This window comes from Podarcis cretensis (genome assembly GCF_951804945.1).
Source record: "Podarcis cretensis genome assembly, chromosome: 6".
In the NCBI taxonomy this organism is placed as follows: domain Eukaryota; kingdom Metazoa; phylum Chordata; class Lepidosauria; order Squamata; family Lacertidae; genus Podarcis; species Podarcis cretensis.
The window spans coordinates 98,057,990-98,074,737 of NC_137175.1; the positions used below are offsets into that span (position 1 = coordinate 98,057,990).

The 16,748-nt window shown below is 45.4% G+C and overlaps 1 protein-coding gene across 1 annotated transcript in view; it reads left to right on the forward strand.

The window, feature by feature from the left end:
• Positions 1–16,748, forward strand: part of TNR (tenascin R) — a 191,315-nt gene that overhangs the window by 167,587 nt on the left and 6,980 nt on the right. The window contains exons 16-20 of the mRNA XM_079981098.1: positions 1,525–1,668; positions 1,862–1,992; positions 3,597–3,729; positions 8,927–9,078; positions 15,317–15,413. Of these exons, the coding sequence (XP_079837224.1) occupies positions 1,525–1,668; positions 1,862–1,992; positions 3,597–3,729; positions 8,927–9,078; positions 15,317–15,413 (657 nt within the window). The remainder of the gene's footprint in view (positions 1–1,524; positions 1,669–1,861; positions 1,993–3,596; positions 3,730–8,926; positions 9,079–15,316; positions 15,414–16,748) is intronic.

Below are 16,748 nucleotides of genomic sequence, written 5' to 3' on the forward strand. Positions count from 1 at the left end.
CTGTGTGGGGCATGGAAAGAGCACCCTGTGACAGGGAGGGAGAATTCAAAAGAGGCAGGTAGAGGAGGTTGGTGTGAAGAAGCAGGGGACGGGTATGTGTGTCTCAAACGGAGGGTTCTGGCAGCCAATTTACTCTCTAGGGCACCGTGCTGGTGCTAGAGGATGCAACTGTGGTTCAGCCGATAACACAGGGCTCCATGGGATTTCATCTGGGCCTTGAAAGTCTGAGACTCTGGCCTGGCTCCTCAGTCTTGGGTATTGTCTGAGTGAAGGCAGCAGCGGAGCAAGTTGATTGGGCACCTGGGATGGTGTCCATGGGGGCGGGGCCAGCCACCCACAGGGGCACCATGGGGCCTCCTGAATCTGCCTGCCTCCTCCCACTCAGCCACCCTACAGATGGAGGGGGAGGCAATGGGAGGACCGTTTGGGCAGCGCGGAGCCTGCAGGCGCCCAAGCCACCACGTCACTCCCAGGAGACATGCAGGTCCCGTGGTGAGTGCTGCCCAGCATTTTGTCACCCCCTCAGTGGTGACACCCAGGGCAGATTGCCTCCACCGCACCCCCCTTGCTACGCCCCGAGTGAAGGTCAGCTGCACTTAGAGTGTCCCTACCTGGTCCATCCACCTGGCCCATGCTTTGCTTCCATCCTTGACCGTCAAGGTGGTGAGGTAACTCTCTGGAATGAAGAACTTTGCAAGTCATCACCACCCCTTCTCACAGTTCCTGGCACAAAATGCAGTGGTCCAGGAAGACCAGAGTGGGGATCACAAGACTTTTGGGACCAGCAGGAACTTTTGGGATTTTGAGAAAACATTGTTGGTTTCGGTCACAAAATAGCTGCTGTGGGATATGTAGCACAAGACAAAATGGCTGCCAATTCCAAAAAAGATGTTTCACCTTGGAATCCAATGCATGTTCAGTGTAGGAGAGGGTGAGCCAGTGCAAATGGGAACTAATCAGGAAAAGCTATCTCTTGTGGATCATGCATTTTTGAGGGGATATTTACTGAAAACTTTCACAAGCACTACAGAAGGTATTGACAGGCACACTTAGATGCCAAGTTGGCACCTTCTAGACCAAAGTGTCCAGAGTTTTTGCTGTCCTTCTGCAACATTCTCTACTTCCAGTGTAACATTCCTCCTGTAGTAGGATGGATTCACACAATCAATTTTCCCCCACCATGAAGTGATGTTTCCTTTCACCTTGGCATAGCTCCCAGTCCCGACAACCTAATTGTTCTCCACGTTAATCTCAGTCTTATGAGTGGTCCATCCACAAGTTCCAGCAAGTATCCAATAGTCCTGATTTTTAAGAATTGACATATTTGCATAGGCTATGACCTGCCTGGAGGCTGAACCACAGGAAGGTTGGATTCTCCAGCAGGGGCAACTGCCAACTTATTGTCACTATCTGGACACCATGGCTATCTGACCATAAAGCCTATTTTATTTAAGTTGGATCTCACACTAGAAGGCTGTCATTTCACAAGCCTCATGTTCTGTACAATCCATCCCCTGATTTCAGTTGCCGGAGAAACCATTTTAGTGGATGGGACCAACCAGGAGTACCAACTCATCAGTTTGCTGCCCAGTACCAGCTACGGCGTCACCATGTATGCCACCAATGGGCCCGTCACCAGCAGAACCATCTTCACCAACTTTACAACTCGTAAGTATAGCCTATTAATTCTCACTGCCAGGAAATAGCATTTATAACAACTGACGACTTGTTTTCCTGTGGGATATAGGAAACAAACTTCCAGATGAAGAATTTTTATATCCTTGAGTATTCAAACTGTAGCTTGCATATCACAAAACCCTGCAATAAAATTATTGCGCTACTCTCATTCATTTGCCAACAGTTTTGGATCCTCCCTCAAATTTGACTGCAAGTGAAGTGACTCGGCGAAGTGCCCTGCTCTCGTGGCTGCCTCCTATGGCTGAGATTGAGAACTACATCATGACTTACCGGTCACCTGATGGGAGCCGAAAGGTGGGTCCTTTCTTCCAATAAGTCTCTCATGCCAGGGTGGAGCCAGATGATCTCCAGGTGTGCAGGGGGGGTTGTCTTTGCCTGACGGTTGTGATTTCATTCCCCTCCACCACCACACTACCCCCCCAAAAAAAAAAACCCTCAATCCTTTTTTTGTTCTGTTTTTTGCAGTTTTCATAGTCACTTTCCCTCCCTTTTGTCACTGTTTGGAAGCCATTTTTTCTCTGTTTCAGGTCCTTTGTTTGATGTTACAGTAGCTCTGCTGTGTTACCATTTCAGCACAGTATTTGCATAGCATGAAATAAATACTAATGTGATAACATTAAACTAATGGAAAGAAATAGCATACAAGTAAAACTGGCCAGCAGTCTTCCCTAGCACGAGCCACCATTTTCTCACACAGTTACTCAAAGCATCTCCCAACCCTGTTTGAGCCATTGCATAATAATCAGGCAATAGGTGTTTTGCCAGCAACAGCACCTGATCTCTGCCTGCATGTAACAAGTGGGTTCTTGGGGGGGGGGGTACCCTTGTCCTTGCCTGCCATTTCTAATGCCATGATTTGTGGCCTTCACTCACACAAGGAGAACACAAAACAAGCAATTGAGAAAGTCATGAAACTTCATGGGATACCATTTCTGCAGCTAAACGGCAAGGTGTGGAGGGGAATAGAGTCATTCTCTTATCCAAAATTGCATCAGCTATGGCACATTTAATGTCACCGTTGTAAGTGCTGCGTTTGAAAAGACTTTGTGTGCACTATCTGGGTGACATATTGCATTTTGCCATAAATAAACGAAATAAAGCAAATTCGCGAGACAAGCTGGAAGATGGACTGTGTGCTACAAATGGGGAACAAGAGTAGTTTTACTACACAAAACTCATCATGTGGAAAATTCATTGGGGCCCCACAACCCCATATCACTCCTGCAGGCCCCTCCTGTGTCCGAGAACATCTTGTGGGAATGATTTGTGTGATTTGTTCAGACATAACTGAAGTTATGGAATTAACACCCCCCCCATTAGCTGGGGGCAGAAACCAACATTGCAAGGGAAACATGAGGCTCCCACTCCTGTGTTTCTCTTGCATCATAAATTTGGGGACAAGGGCACTTGCACAGGAGAATGGCAGGACGGGAAGGGGGTGTTTAACCCTTGGTCTTCCTGCTAGACATTCACAAGGTAAGTGCCTAAGCAGTATTCCAATTCTCACAATTTACTTCCAGCCTCTTTCCAGATATGAAGGACTGCTTTCACACAACCTGACACCCCTCAGGTTTTAAGTTCAAAACCAGAATCCTGATCCTCTAAATGCCTCCAGGTTCCACTTCTGTATTACGTACCTGAGCAGGGCAGGCCCACCCATGAGGCAAGGTGAGGTGCCCACAGGGGCAGCAGATCCTGATGTAGATCTTTCTTTCCACCCCCTTCCCTTGTTCCTGATATAGTTCTTTCCTCACCCCTTCTTCTCTGGCAGGGAGGCAGGCACCATTTTGGGTTCTGCCTCAGGTGCCAAAATGTCTTGGACCAGCCATGTACGTAAGACCCACAAATCTCTCCTGCTCATCTCTGATTTTTCCATCTCTTTTCGTGACTGAGCACAGGAATTGATTGTGGATGCAGAAGACACTTGGATCCGCCTGGAAGGGCTTTCGGAAAACACAGAATACACAGTGCGCCTGCAAGCAGCCCAGGATGCTGTGAGGAGTGGATTCACCTCTACCATCTTCACTACAGGTGAGAGGGTTACACAGGGCTTTCTTTCTAGGAGAAAATGTGTTGGAACTCACCACAGGAGTTTTCCATTCCAGGCCCATACATGCATACATGAAATCGTGTATAATGGGGAACACCCTGGAGAGTCCTAGTGGTTTATGAGGAGAATCCACCCTAGAGCCCAAAGACGATCCCGTCAGGCTCCAGGGAGCATCTCCTTGCCAACCAAAGGCTTGTTGAGGTTGCTCAGCTGAGTCACAATCACTTTTAACTGAGGCCCCATCAGAAGATTGGCTTTTTTAAAAGAAAACATGTAATCTTTTTTCCTTGAGATTTAAAGACACATTTCCTTGGCCCATGCCAAAGTTGATATTGCTTAACAGATAATCTTAGTACCTCCAGACTACCCCCCTCCATACATACACAGGCCGGTTTCTATGGCTGACTTAAATTTCATAGCTGAAATGCATTAACCTCCCTCTTCCCCACACAAAAAAGGCAAAAGCGAAAATAAGTATGGAGTGGAGTACAAAGTTAAGGGTTCAAACCAGAGGTGCATGGTAAGTTGTCTTATACTGAGTCAAACCATGGCTCTGTCTAGCTCCTTACTGTCTACACTGACTGGCAACAGCTCTCTGGTTTCAGGCAGGAGTCTCTCCCACCCCACCTGGAGATACTGGGGATGGAACCATGGACCTTCTGCATGCAAACCTACAGCCCTTCTCTTTAACTGTTCCAAAGGTTTTTCCACAGAGTAGATGTTTGGCTCCAAGTTTAAATCTGATGGGTTGCATGACAAGATCGCAGGAGGGAGACTTCCTTTTTTTATCATTTCATTTATTTTTATTTAAGACATCTGTTAGCCACGTACCTGCCATGGCTCACAGTTTGCAAACAAAGCATAAAAGTGCAAGAATACAAATGCATTTTTAAAAGCATACAAAAACAAACAAGTCATGGGAGGCAGAAAAACCCAGGATAAAGGCACAAATGTAAAGGGCAATGCCTGGGCAAATAAAAAAAGTGATCACTGGGCACTGAAAAGAGGATAGAGACAGTGCCAGGTGGATCTCTCTGTGAACCTCTCTGAGTGAGATGTTACCAATGAGTGCAGGTATGGCCAGGCTAGCTCTGTCTATGAGGGATCACAGCTCTTGCACTAGCTGGAGCTGCAGAGGCCACTCACACCTCTACAGATAGATCTAGATCTAGGCTAGATCTAACAGCACTTCAAACTGTAGACATGATCTTTCAAAGAAAGTTCAACCCTACCCAGAACAGACTGAATACCACCACCAAACAGATCACTCACCAAAAGCTCCTCTGCCTTAATATGGACCAAGCTTCTGTTAACTGGCCTGTATCCAGTCCATGACCAGTTGCAGACAGCAGTTTAGCACCTCCACAGCTTCACCTGAAGTTGATGAAAAGGGTAGAAGTGGGAGTCTTCCGTGTACTGATGACACATTACTCCCAATTTCCAGATAACCTCTACAAGAAGCTTCTGAGTGAGGTTAAATAGCACAAGGGGCAAAATAAAACCTTGTGGCAAACCATAGAACAGCTGCCAGGGGGCAGTGGCAATCTCCCAACACCACTTCTGGAACCCATGATCAATATAGAAGCAGAAACATCATTTTTCTGGGCCCCCAGCTCCCACCACAGATAGTTAGTACAGGGAGGAACCGTGGTCAGTGGTATCCAGAGCTGCTCAAAGGTCCAGAAGCATCACACTCCTCCTGTGTTTCCTCCAGTGTAAGTCTCTGTTTCTACCCAAAACTGGATTGAAATTGAACTAGACTAGGCAAATTCAAGAGTATCTGGAATTGCCCAGCCGCCACTTGAGTACATTGCCCCAAAGGATCCTCTGAGTCCCCCATGAATTTCTTCTGGAATTACTATTCACTCATCTCTTTAAATGCCCCTGGGACCAGCAGGAAGCCATTGATTAATTACAGGACTGAACTAGGCAATCTACTGCAGCTACTGTTACAAGGCAAGGTAGACATTAAGGTGTTAGGTCAAAGTCCCCCAAGCATCCTGCACACAGCTCCAGGCCTAAATAACTGAAGTTCATCCAACAATACATAACAGTGTTTTCCTGGGTCAGTGAAAATGAACAACTCTATCTACAGGTTTGACTGCCTAACATCTGTTTCTTTATAATATAGCAAGTATTTTTTAAAAAAATCAGATTCCTCAGCCTGAATTTAGATTAATGCTGCAAATAGGTGCATTTGGAAAAAGCAGGTGTCTACAGAAATAATAATATCTCACTGGAGAATGCTCTTGTGTAGACTCATGAAGATTGTGAAACAGCACAAAGGGGCACCCAGAGTGGAATGGTTTGTTTAGAAAGGGGATGCACAAAAGTGGTTGGATGTTGAATCCAATTACATCTGTACCTAAATTGTTCAAAAGAAGCAGGAAGGAGCTGTCCACCCATATAGTTCTGAAATCACTTGGTGTTTATATCTAGTAGTCTAAAAGGGCTGCCTTTGAACTTTCTGCGGATATATTCCTCATTGATGTGCATGAAAAGGTTTTTGAAAAGGCTGCCGGTTAACAGCAACAGCTATCAACAGCCAAAAACCCTGTTTGCCTCATACAGCTATAGATCGGTGGCTGTTGCATTATTCTCCCTTCCACTTCAGTTAGTGTAAAGGATTAGGGTGACTTATGTTGCTAGGGATGAAAGCCAATGCAGAGCTTTTAGACTGATCTTGCTGACAGATGAAAAGCATATCAGACCTCATGGCGTAATTCAGTGTAGTGTCGCTGGTTTTTACATGGTTGGTATATTTTGATATATGCTGAGGTGACCAACTTCTGTACTCTCCAAACAGTGTATTTTCATTACAAAGTCAGCATAACGTAGCAGTAAGGGCTTCAGGGTTATGAGACACATGACAGAAAGCTGGTGTAATATAGTGGCTAAGTGACTGGGCTACAGGTCAGGAAAACCAGCTTGGTTTGAATTTTATCTCTGTCATGATGACTTTACCAGGTAGCCTTGAACAATCTCTTGCGCCACCGCCATTTGCCTCCCAAGCTAAATCTGCAAATCTGCAGAACATAGCGAATCCAGAGACAAATAATAACGGGGGGGGGGGGGGATTTCCACATGAATACAGTGCAGGAGAAAGGTCTGGTGAAGGAACACCTCCCTGAAGATCACAACCCCAGTTTAGTTTCCAACCCCATCTTCAGCAGCTGATCTTTCTAAAGCAAAAGATGCAGGGAACCTCAAGTGCAGGATTCAAACATGCCCTTAGCATAATGTGCAGTTTGACCCTAGAAAGCTAAGAATTGCAGCACCAGCTTCCTTCGATTCTCATAAGGCTTTCCAGGAGAACAATCAAGTGTGATTAACAAAAGAGAAAATCCCCAGTTGTACACTGAAAGACTTGAACCTGCTCAGGTTGACTAGAGACATAACAAGGTGCTTTAATTCCCCCCCCCCCAGCCATGCTAATAGCTGTCCATTGTGGCTCATGTGTACATGAGATTCTAGGAGAATTGCAAGATAAGTGGCACAAAGGAAACTTTATTATTAATGTCGCCCAGGTCTTCCAAGGTCTGTTTAGAGTTCAAAAGGTATGAATATGAATTGAAATAAGTAATCACTATGGAGCACCAAGGGATTCACAGGAGGCCTGGATGTTATGAAATTGAAACAAGCCCCCTGACAGAGCAACAGTTAAGGAGGAGGAAATAGTTAAAGGAGGGCGGGAAGGGGGGGAGATTCTGTGAGCAAGGCTCCTTCCAGAGGGGTAACCACAGTTAGCCTTTTGTTGGCTGAGAGGGGAGTGGGTTGTTCTGGGGGTGGGGGGAGAGAATTCTGTGATATAAGACTAAGGGCTTATCCAGACTTCCTCTTGTCCTACTGCTCCTCCCCCCTGGGGAAAAACGCTCTTTAGTGCTCAGAGAAAATGGCAGTTTGGGTTTTCTCCAGATTGGCATTTGCTCCAATTTTGCACTAAAGAGTAGCAGGGCAAGGGGACCAAGTGAGGAGACCAGGGTTCAAATCCCCACTCACACATAAAGCTCACTGGATGACCTTGAACCAGATACCATCACTTCGCCTAGCCTACCTCACAGGGTTGTTGTCAGGATGAAAGGGGGAGGGAGAGAACCACATAGACCACCTTGAGCTCCTTGGAAGACAAAGGTGGTATCTAAATGTAATAAATAAATAAATATTTTTTAAAGCGCTCGGACTACATTCCACACTTTTACTTATAAAACAACATCATTGGCGCCAAGAAAAATCAAATCACCATAGTATAGTAATAGAAATTAATCAAATTTGGTTTCCCCACCCCATTTCTCTTTCGGTAATTTTATATATATTTCCTCAACTTCTACTAGCCATGGGATGGACAACGAGCTTGCAGAGCCCTGAACCCCTGCCCTGTGACCTATGGAAATCCTACTTTCATTGACTTCTGTCTGTAGGAGACCCAGATTTTCCTGTAGGTTTTCGTAGTTTGTCAAGGCCCTGGAGTCTCCTTGAAATAAGCTGACCCTCTGCTTAGGGAGGCCTTTTTCCTCATGGGACTCGCCCAGCCTTCCTTTTGTGCCACACTCTTCAGGCACATGTCCATGTTTTAAAACTCCATGTCCCAAGTGCTTTCTCCAGGAAAACCTGTGTTTTACTGCTGAATTGGATCAAACAGCAATCCACAGAAAACCTGATTGTCGTTTGCTCTGATTCAGCAGTAAAACATGGTTTTTCCAGCGGAAAGTACTGGGACAAAAACAAACCTGCTTGGACACAGAGCTTTAAAGTCTGGATGCAAGCAGAGGTGTGATATCACTGCCTAGAAATTTGTCACAAAAGGAAGTCTGGTTGAATCCATGCTTTAAGTGTAGAAGGTCCAAAGTTAAAAAGTTCTCAGGAAGACTCATCCCTGATAACTGTTGCCAGCTGGAGTCCTAGACAAGATTAAACCAATACCCTCAACTTCCTCCAGTCTTCCATCTTTTCTTTGTGCAATATCAGACACTCAAAGTGTCCCTTAGTGCCCCTGTTATCAGCAAAACTGATTTAAATTTAAAAATGGGCACAGTTTATTCTCCATACAGCAAGAGCACTCACAGGATCTGACCTCCCTGTCATAGTCTTGGCTTATCATGAACAAAAGTGTTTGCCAGTGTGATATGCAAGCAGAGGTGTGATATCACTGCTGACGAGTTCACTGCACTAATTTTACAGGAGGTCGTGTGTTTATGAATCCTCAAGATTGTGCCCAACATTTGATGAATGGCGACATGATGAACGGTGTTTACACCATCTCTCTTAATGGGGATCTTGGCCAGAGAGTGCAAGTGTACTGTGATATGACCACGGATGGAGGCGGATGGATTGTAAGTGAGCAAACAAACTTGTTATGCAAGTCCTCTTCTTCTTCTTCTTCTTCAATCAAAAAGTCATATTTATGAGGGTTTAATGGCTTCACAGAGTTATGTGATTCATGAGTCCAATATTTGAGTCGGGTATGTGTGGAATGCCTTATTAACATTTTGTTAAACTGAGTGGCTGAAGTTATAATTCTTCATGGTTGAGTACTTTCCTTAGTTTCTATAAATTAAGTCTCTCCATGGGCAGGGAAAAGCGTATGCATCAAGCTCACGATCGAGCGCATGAGCACTAAGGCAAATTGCAGCACAATGTCTGCCACTTCACACACGGCAACGACTGAGTTATATTTTGAACTTTTGACAACATGTCGTAGGATAATGTTTTTCATCCTCTTTTTATCTCTTTGCTGTTAAACTGGCATAGGACAGTCTAAGGCAGCTGACAGCTTTCTCTTTCTTTTTAAAAAGAGCCTTAAACCAAGAAAGTTGGAATTTTATTGTAGCAAAATCCACAGTTAGAAGGGCAGGGCTCTAAGGGACAACAGGTGCCAAGCTTTACCAACCCAGTGGTAGTAGACGTGAAAATGTCACTGTGCCTGGGAAGTGTGATTACCTTCGCTCCCTGAACCAGCACATAGCCAAAGCAGGCAGTGTCCCTTGAGTGTTCATTTCTGCACTTGAAATCTGCCTACATATGGTGAACATTGTCATCCCCATTCTTGCAAGAGCCAGTCTACCAGGATGCTAAGGATCTTTTTAGTAGGGTGCTTCAGCCAATCCTGGCTTCCTTGTGACTAGTAAGTACATATGGTGCAATATATATATATATGCATACCTTTGCAAAAACAAGTTTATCCTCACTCATTGTTCACACTTAGTTTGAAAGCACGTCAAAGTGCACGTAGATAAATAGGTAGCGCTCCGGCGGGAAGGTAAACGGCATTTCCATGCACTGCTCTGGTTCACCAGAAGCAGCTTAGTCATGCTGGCCACATGACCGGGAAGCTGTCTGTGGACAAACGCCGGCTCCCTCAGCCTATAGAGCAGGATGAGCGCCGCAACCCCAGAGTCGTCCATGACTGGACCTAATGGTCAGGGGTCCCTTTACCTTTATAGTATTTTAGATAAATGTAATATGAGAAGCAGTTCTAACAGTGTAAATTTGGCTACTACATCCCATGTCTTAAGAGAGCACAGGCAATGGGCAGCCTGGAGGCACAGTCCCACAATGATAATAATATAATAATAATTTATTATTTATACCCCGCCCATCTGGCTGAGTTTCCCCAGCCACTCTGGGCGGCTCCCAATCGAGTGTTAAAAACAATACAGCATTAAATATTAAAAACTTCCCTACACAGGGCTGCCTTCAGGTGTCTTTTAAAGATAGGATAGCTGCTTATTTCCTTCACATCTGAAGGGGGGGTGTTCCACAGGGTGGGCGCCACTACCAAGAAGGCCCTCTGATGAATGACAACTGTGCAGGAGGAGCCTCAACTTTGCTGGGTTCTAAGGTCTACCCTGTAGTTTGCTTGACAAGATGGTGTCCATTTTAGCTGTTGTGGAGGATACAATGCACACACTGTTATTTAAATTTATGTGAAGAGGCCTCTCTCTCTCTCTCTCTCTCTCTCTCTCACACACACACACACACACACAATTTTTCTTTTTTGAGAACAAGGAGGGAAGGAGTTAGAATGGATAAATGGGGCCTAAATGTTTTATCTCTCTGCTGCTTCTCTGCTCCACACGGCTTTTCTCCCCATAGAGTTCCACGTGTATCTTTGTGAAGATAAAACACAATAATCTGTGGAGGTGGCAGCCTAGAGTCCAGCAACAGCCAGGGAAATGGTTAATTAGCACCCAGTATGACATTTAAATTGCCCCTCCCAAAGCAGCTTTTTCTCTTTGAAAAACCAAGAGGCCAGGGGTAGGGAACAGTGTTGCATGCCTTTAATTGTGTAGTTAGGCTTTGAAAGAAAAGAGAAGAGAAGAAGAGAGGAGAAGAGAAGAGAAGAGAAGAGAAGAGAAGAGAAGAGAAGAGAAAAGAAAAGAAAAGAAAAGAAAAGAAAAGAAAAGAAAAGAAAAGAAAAGAAAAGAAAAGAAAAAGGCACTAGTCAATAACTAGAACCATCTCACCAGGGTACTCTATTTTCCATGCCTTAGGGACTAAGTTAATAATAGTTACACTCTGAGAGATTCCTGGTGATTTATTTGACACATGCAACTCCTTTGGAGAGTGAAGCTGGAGTTGATTCATGATGCTATCAAGGAAATTAATCGACGGTGTCTTTCAAAATTTGCATTTCACTGCTCAACATATGGCAGCTACGGGAAGCGCACAATAGACCTAGGATGGCCCCCGAAAGGCTTGCAGGCACGATTTCGCCTCAGAAGCAACTTTTCCTGGTTCTTTGTGGTCCCACCAAATGTTAATCAAGGTGTGGTACAAAGCCAGTTTTGCTACCGTCTTGCTTTCCAATGTGGCTCCTGGTAATGCGGAGAACCAGCATCTTCCAGAAAGCGCATTATATCTTTCTATCCCCTGTTGACAGCCTTCCATAGCTGTGAAGTGCTTACTGCTAATAGCCACCACATTGATTACAGAGTCAGACCACCCATGAGGGCATTGGCTTGTCCCTGCTCACAGGCTGGTAACCAGAGTGTATAATGGCCCTTAAGAGTACAGAAGCCTCCTCTGCATTAGGGAAATGTCATTCCTTGTGGAACCAGATGATCAATTCCTGTCTTAAGGCAGGAGTAACATGGACCTGGGAAATCCAGCCCCATGTACCAGAGTACAGAGGAAGGCTGCTAATGAAGGGGACGGTGTACCACCATGAAGAGTTCAGTCAAAGAGTAATGGGCAAGGTTGCCAGTGGCCTTATTAGTTACCAATGGGGAACAGACATTGCTCAGGCAAAAGGGAAGGCGGCTAGTTTTTCTTGTGGGACTCACATCATCATTCAGCTGCCTGGTGTGTGGCTACGTAGATACCTGATGGGTGACCAGGTACCATGCGTGAATATTTCAAAGCAAGAGAATGCAGTCCACTGTGATTCAATAGCTGCAGCTGCAAGGTGTGCAAAGAAGCCAGGATGACATAGGGCTGACTTTTGCTTTTAAACTATCTGGCGCCCAACATTATTACTATTAGTATTAATTACATTTTTGCCCCATCTTTCCTCTCAAAGGAGCCTAGGGTGGCAAATAACCAAACAGTGAAATAATACAATTGTTTTTAAACATGAAGAATATTTAAAAAGAGTCACATTTTGTCATGGACTGGTTGGAGGCGGAGAAATGGTGGGTGGAACCAGCTGAGGAGGAAGGCTCAGAGCCCAGGGATTGGTAGTGGGACAACGATGAGTGCTCAGAGGGAGAAGACTAGGAAGAGGACGTGTCAGAAGCTGAAGAGGTAACCGGGTTTAGGGAGCTGGGAGAGTCTGTGGCAGAAGTCCAGAATCAAGAGGCAGAATCTGAAGCAGGCGAGTGAGAGGAGGGAGGTCCAGAAGCAGAGATGAGTCAGGCTGCTGAAGAGTCGGAGGTGTCTACCACTCCTGCTGCAACAAGCTCCCTTCCTCCCAGAACCAGGAGAGGGATGAAACAAGTGGCGCAAAGATAGGCTGCAGACTCCAATTGCTTGGGAAAAGCAGCAGAGAAGAGGAGACATAGACGGCTGTGGGAAGGTGGGGACCTTTAGTCTTGGCAAATGGTTTCATGGAGTAAGACCTATCGTGGATGAGCTGTTGTGCTCATTAGGCCTGACACTCAGCCAAGTCTATGAAGATCGTGTTTTTGCTAATAAAGAGTCAATCACTGTGTGATTTACTGACCGGCTCACTCTATGACACATGTCTTCACAACTACCGTATTTTTTGCACCATAACACTCACTTTTTTCCTCCTAGAAAGTAAGAGGAAATGTCTGTGCGTGTTATGGAGGGAATGCCTACGGGTGGTAGGGGGGATCTGCTGCAGTCGTGAGCAGAGGATCCATGGTTCCCCTTCCTTCCCTCCTCCGTGGCTCGCTTTGAAACAGCAAAGCGGGAGAAGAGCCGCTGAGTGGGGAGGAGAGAGGGACAGAGAGCCTGCTTCTTTAAAGGAGCAAAGCGGGAGAGGAGAGGAGCTGCTTACATGAGTGTAAGCGGCTCCTGTCTGGTTGGTTCCTTTAAAGCAAGCAGGCTCTCTGTCCCTCTCTCCTCGCCACTCAGCTCGCTACTTAGCAAAGTTTTTCAGCTCGCTAAGCCGGGGATGAGCAGGGAGGAGGAAGAAAAGCAGAGCCTGCTTGCTTTAAAGGAGCAAAGCGGGAGAGGAGAGGAGCCGCTTCTTCTCCCCTTAAACCCCTCTTCTGCATTATTAGCAGCATCCTTCTCCACACACCCCACGCGTGCTCCTTGTCCCTTGAATGCTTTTCCTTCCCTCCCCACTTAAAACATGGTTACAAAGCACGGATCCACATGGATCCCCAGGATTTTTGCACTGGGTCACCCCAAACTCACCATCAGATCACATAGCATGTCCATGGCTACATCTTGCACCAAAAAAATCACGCACCCACTGTTGCCTGGGGCCGCAGTGGTGCAAAAATGTGGTTACAAAGCGTGGATCCACATGGATCCTCAGGATTTTTGCATTGGGCTACTCCAAACTCACTGTCAGATCACATGTCTGTGGCCACAGCATGAACCACAAAAATCATACATCCACTGTTTCGTTTAGAATATTTTTTTTATTGTTTTCCTCCTCTAAAAACTATGTGCGTGTTATGGTCGGGTGCGTGTTATAGAGCAAAAAATACAGTAACAATTTCATGGTTGTCAGAAGCATTATATTTCAGCCCTCATATTCCCAGGTTAATATGAATGTATTTAAATTCCTCCTGAATGTTAACAAACAGGGAAGCAGATGCACCTTGACCTGTGGCAGTAGGAGGCGCAAGCCGGCACTGGAACTCTTGCAGCTATGGTACCTTTCTAAGCTTAACTATGGTGGATGTGAAAGCCAAGGAAATCAATGGAGGGAGTTTGTGGAGGAAGTTAGCTGAACAGGGAATAGTGTTTGCTTTCTTGAAAAAGAAACTTCAAGACTCAAGAAAGTCAGGGAGCTGTTATGAGGTTATGTACAGGTGTAGCCTAAGTCAGGGAGAGGACAGTTGTCCTCAAGAGTGGACAGTCTAGCTTTAAACCCATACTGCTCCTGGCACAGAACACATACCTGTACAGTGGTACCTCAGGTTAAGTACTTAATTCGTTCCGGAGGTCCGTTCTTAACCTGAAACTGTTCTTAACCTGAAGCACCACTTTAGCTAATGGGGCCTCCTGCTGCCGCCGCGCTGCCGAAGCCCGATTTCTGTTCTCATCCTGAAGCAAAGTTCTTAACCTGAAGCCCTATTTCTGGTTATAGATAGGTAGCCGTGTTGGTCTGCCATAGTCAAAACAAAATAAAAAAATTCCTTCCAGTAGCACCTTAAAGACCAACTAAGTTAGTTCTAGGTATGAGCTTTTGTGTGCATGCACACTTCTTCAGATACCCTATTTCTGGGTTAGCGGAGTCTGTAACCTGAAGCGTATGTAACCTGAAGCGTATGTAACCCAAGGTACCACTGTACAAGCCAAATAAACATACAGTATGGATTCTTAATACAGCCAACGTAGAGTTTTGAAGGAAAGTGTTTTTCTGTGTTATCCACTTCAAAGCCTGCCTGTCCAATTTCATGCTAAGGGCCCTACAGACAATTGCTCTGTGCTGTGGAGCTAAATGTGCTTCCCTTTGATTTGAACACAAAAGTTGAAACCTGGGTTCTGTTGTTGATAATTTTATATTCTCATGGCTGAGCAGGGATGGTACATATCCAATATGATACCCATCCTGTCACAGTGACTTGCTTGAAAGGTGGTCCAGAAAAAGTTGATCAGATAAACCTGGGATGCATCCCTTATTTTCTGGAACGAACATGGCAGCAAGACAATATTTCAGTCTTTTCTGGAACAGCTAGGAAGGCATTATAAAAAGAATGTATAACGGGCAGTGACTCTGCCCAGAGCATACCAGTTCATGTATATACAATAATCTATGGGGACACCTGAGGTTTTATATCTGAACTTTAAAACCTTAAAGTTTATTCATTTGAAGTTTCCACCTGGAAGAGTCACATGTTCTCCTGCCATTTCCCCGGTAACAAAGGCCATCCACAGGTATACGTATCTCATATATCATAAGGTTTGTCCTTTCTTCCTCTACAGGTGTTTCAGAGACGGCAGAATGGGCTGACAGATTTTTTTCGGAAGTGGGCAGATTATCGTATTGGCTTTGGAAACTTAGAGGATGAGTTCTGGCTGGGTAACAAACCTTTACCCTTTTCTTGTCCCTGTCACTGTCAGCCATGAAACCAGACACCTGTCCATCATATCGTCTTGCAACAGGCACACTTGGTTTCTCTCTCTCTCTCTCTCTCTGTCTCTCTGTCATTCATTTCTTCTTTGCCTTCTGTGCATCATCAGACAGTTATCTGTCTCTTTCACTCTTCCTGCATTCTCCATCAATCCGCCTTTTGACTTGTCAGGTTTCTCCATTCTTTGTCCTGTCCGTGTTCCTCATTAATGATGGCCTCTGTGGCATGAAAGGCTCGTAACGGGGACCTGGTCGCTGCTTCATTTGTTAGGTAGTGCAGCAAGCTTAATTGCCCTTTAGCCCCCATGGAACTGTGGTCAAACATCCTTTTGCTCACAAAACAAGCTAGATGGAGTCATTTCGTTCCATTTCAATGCGCTTTGTCTGCATCACAGATAAACTCTGCCATTCAGCATGATTGGCAGTTTCTGCTGAGGGAAAAGCCCAAGCATAAACTGAGGAATTCTTTTGGGTTACATCAAGCAAATGTACATCTAACGCAAAATATGTTAGCCCTATCTCTGGTGCGTAGGAAGTATGTATCAACACTACATAATTAAACTGATTTGATAATAATTCCACCACCCCAGGGAACTCTGGGAACTGCTGTTCTATGAGAGGAGCTCAAGGTCTCTAACACACAATTCTCAACACGTTCACCAAGCTACAATTACCAGGATCCTTCCAGAGGGCAAGGGGAGCCTGTCTTGCAAACTGCAGAGACACCCCTGGAGTATTTTTAGTGGCAAAAGTAGGAATTTTAGCACTGCCAAAAAATATAACTTGTTTTATTGAGTTTTTATTTTCTCATGAGCTATCTGTGAGGAAGAAAGATTGCAGAAAAACAATTCAACCTACAGGCAGAAATATGTGTAGCCGATGAGCTCAAGGCTACGTCTGATCGGTTTATTCCCGGACAGCTCCGTGGTTTTCTTCGGAGCTGAGGGCGATGAAACAATCGCTGAGACGGCTAGAGCGTCGGTGGCAAAAAACTCACTCTGAATCTGACCGGACACAGGTTAGAGCTCAACGTCGAGCCTACCAAGTGGCGATAGCGACGGCGAAGAAGACTTTCTTCGCCGCCTCTATTGCATCTGCAGAAAATAGTAGCAGGAGACTCTTTCAGGTGGTTCGTAATTTAACGGAACCACCTTTACCACCGGGGCCTTGTAAAGACCCCAAGATCTCCTGCAACGATTTTGCAAAGTTTTTTGCAGATAAAATCACTCATATTCGGAGGGAGCTAGACACCACCGTGGGAGCAGTGCCGGGGCGGGAGAGTGC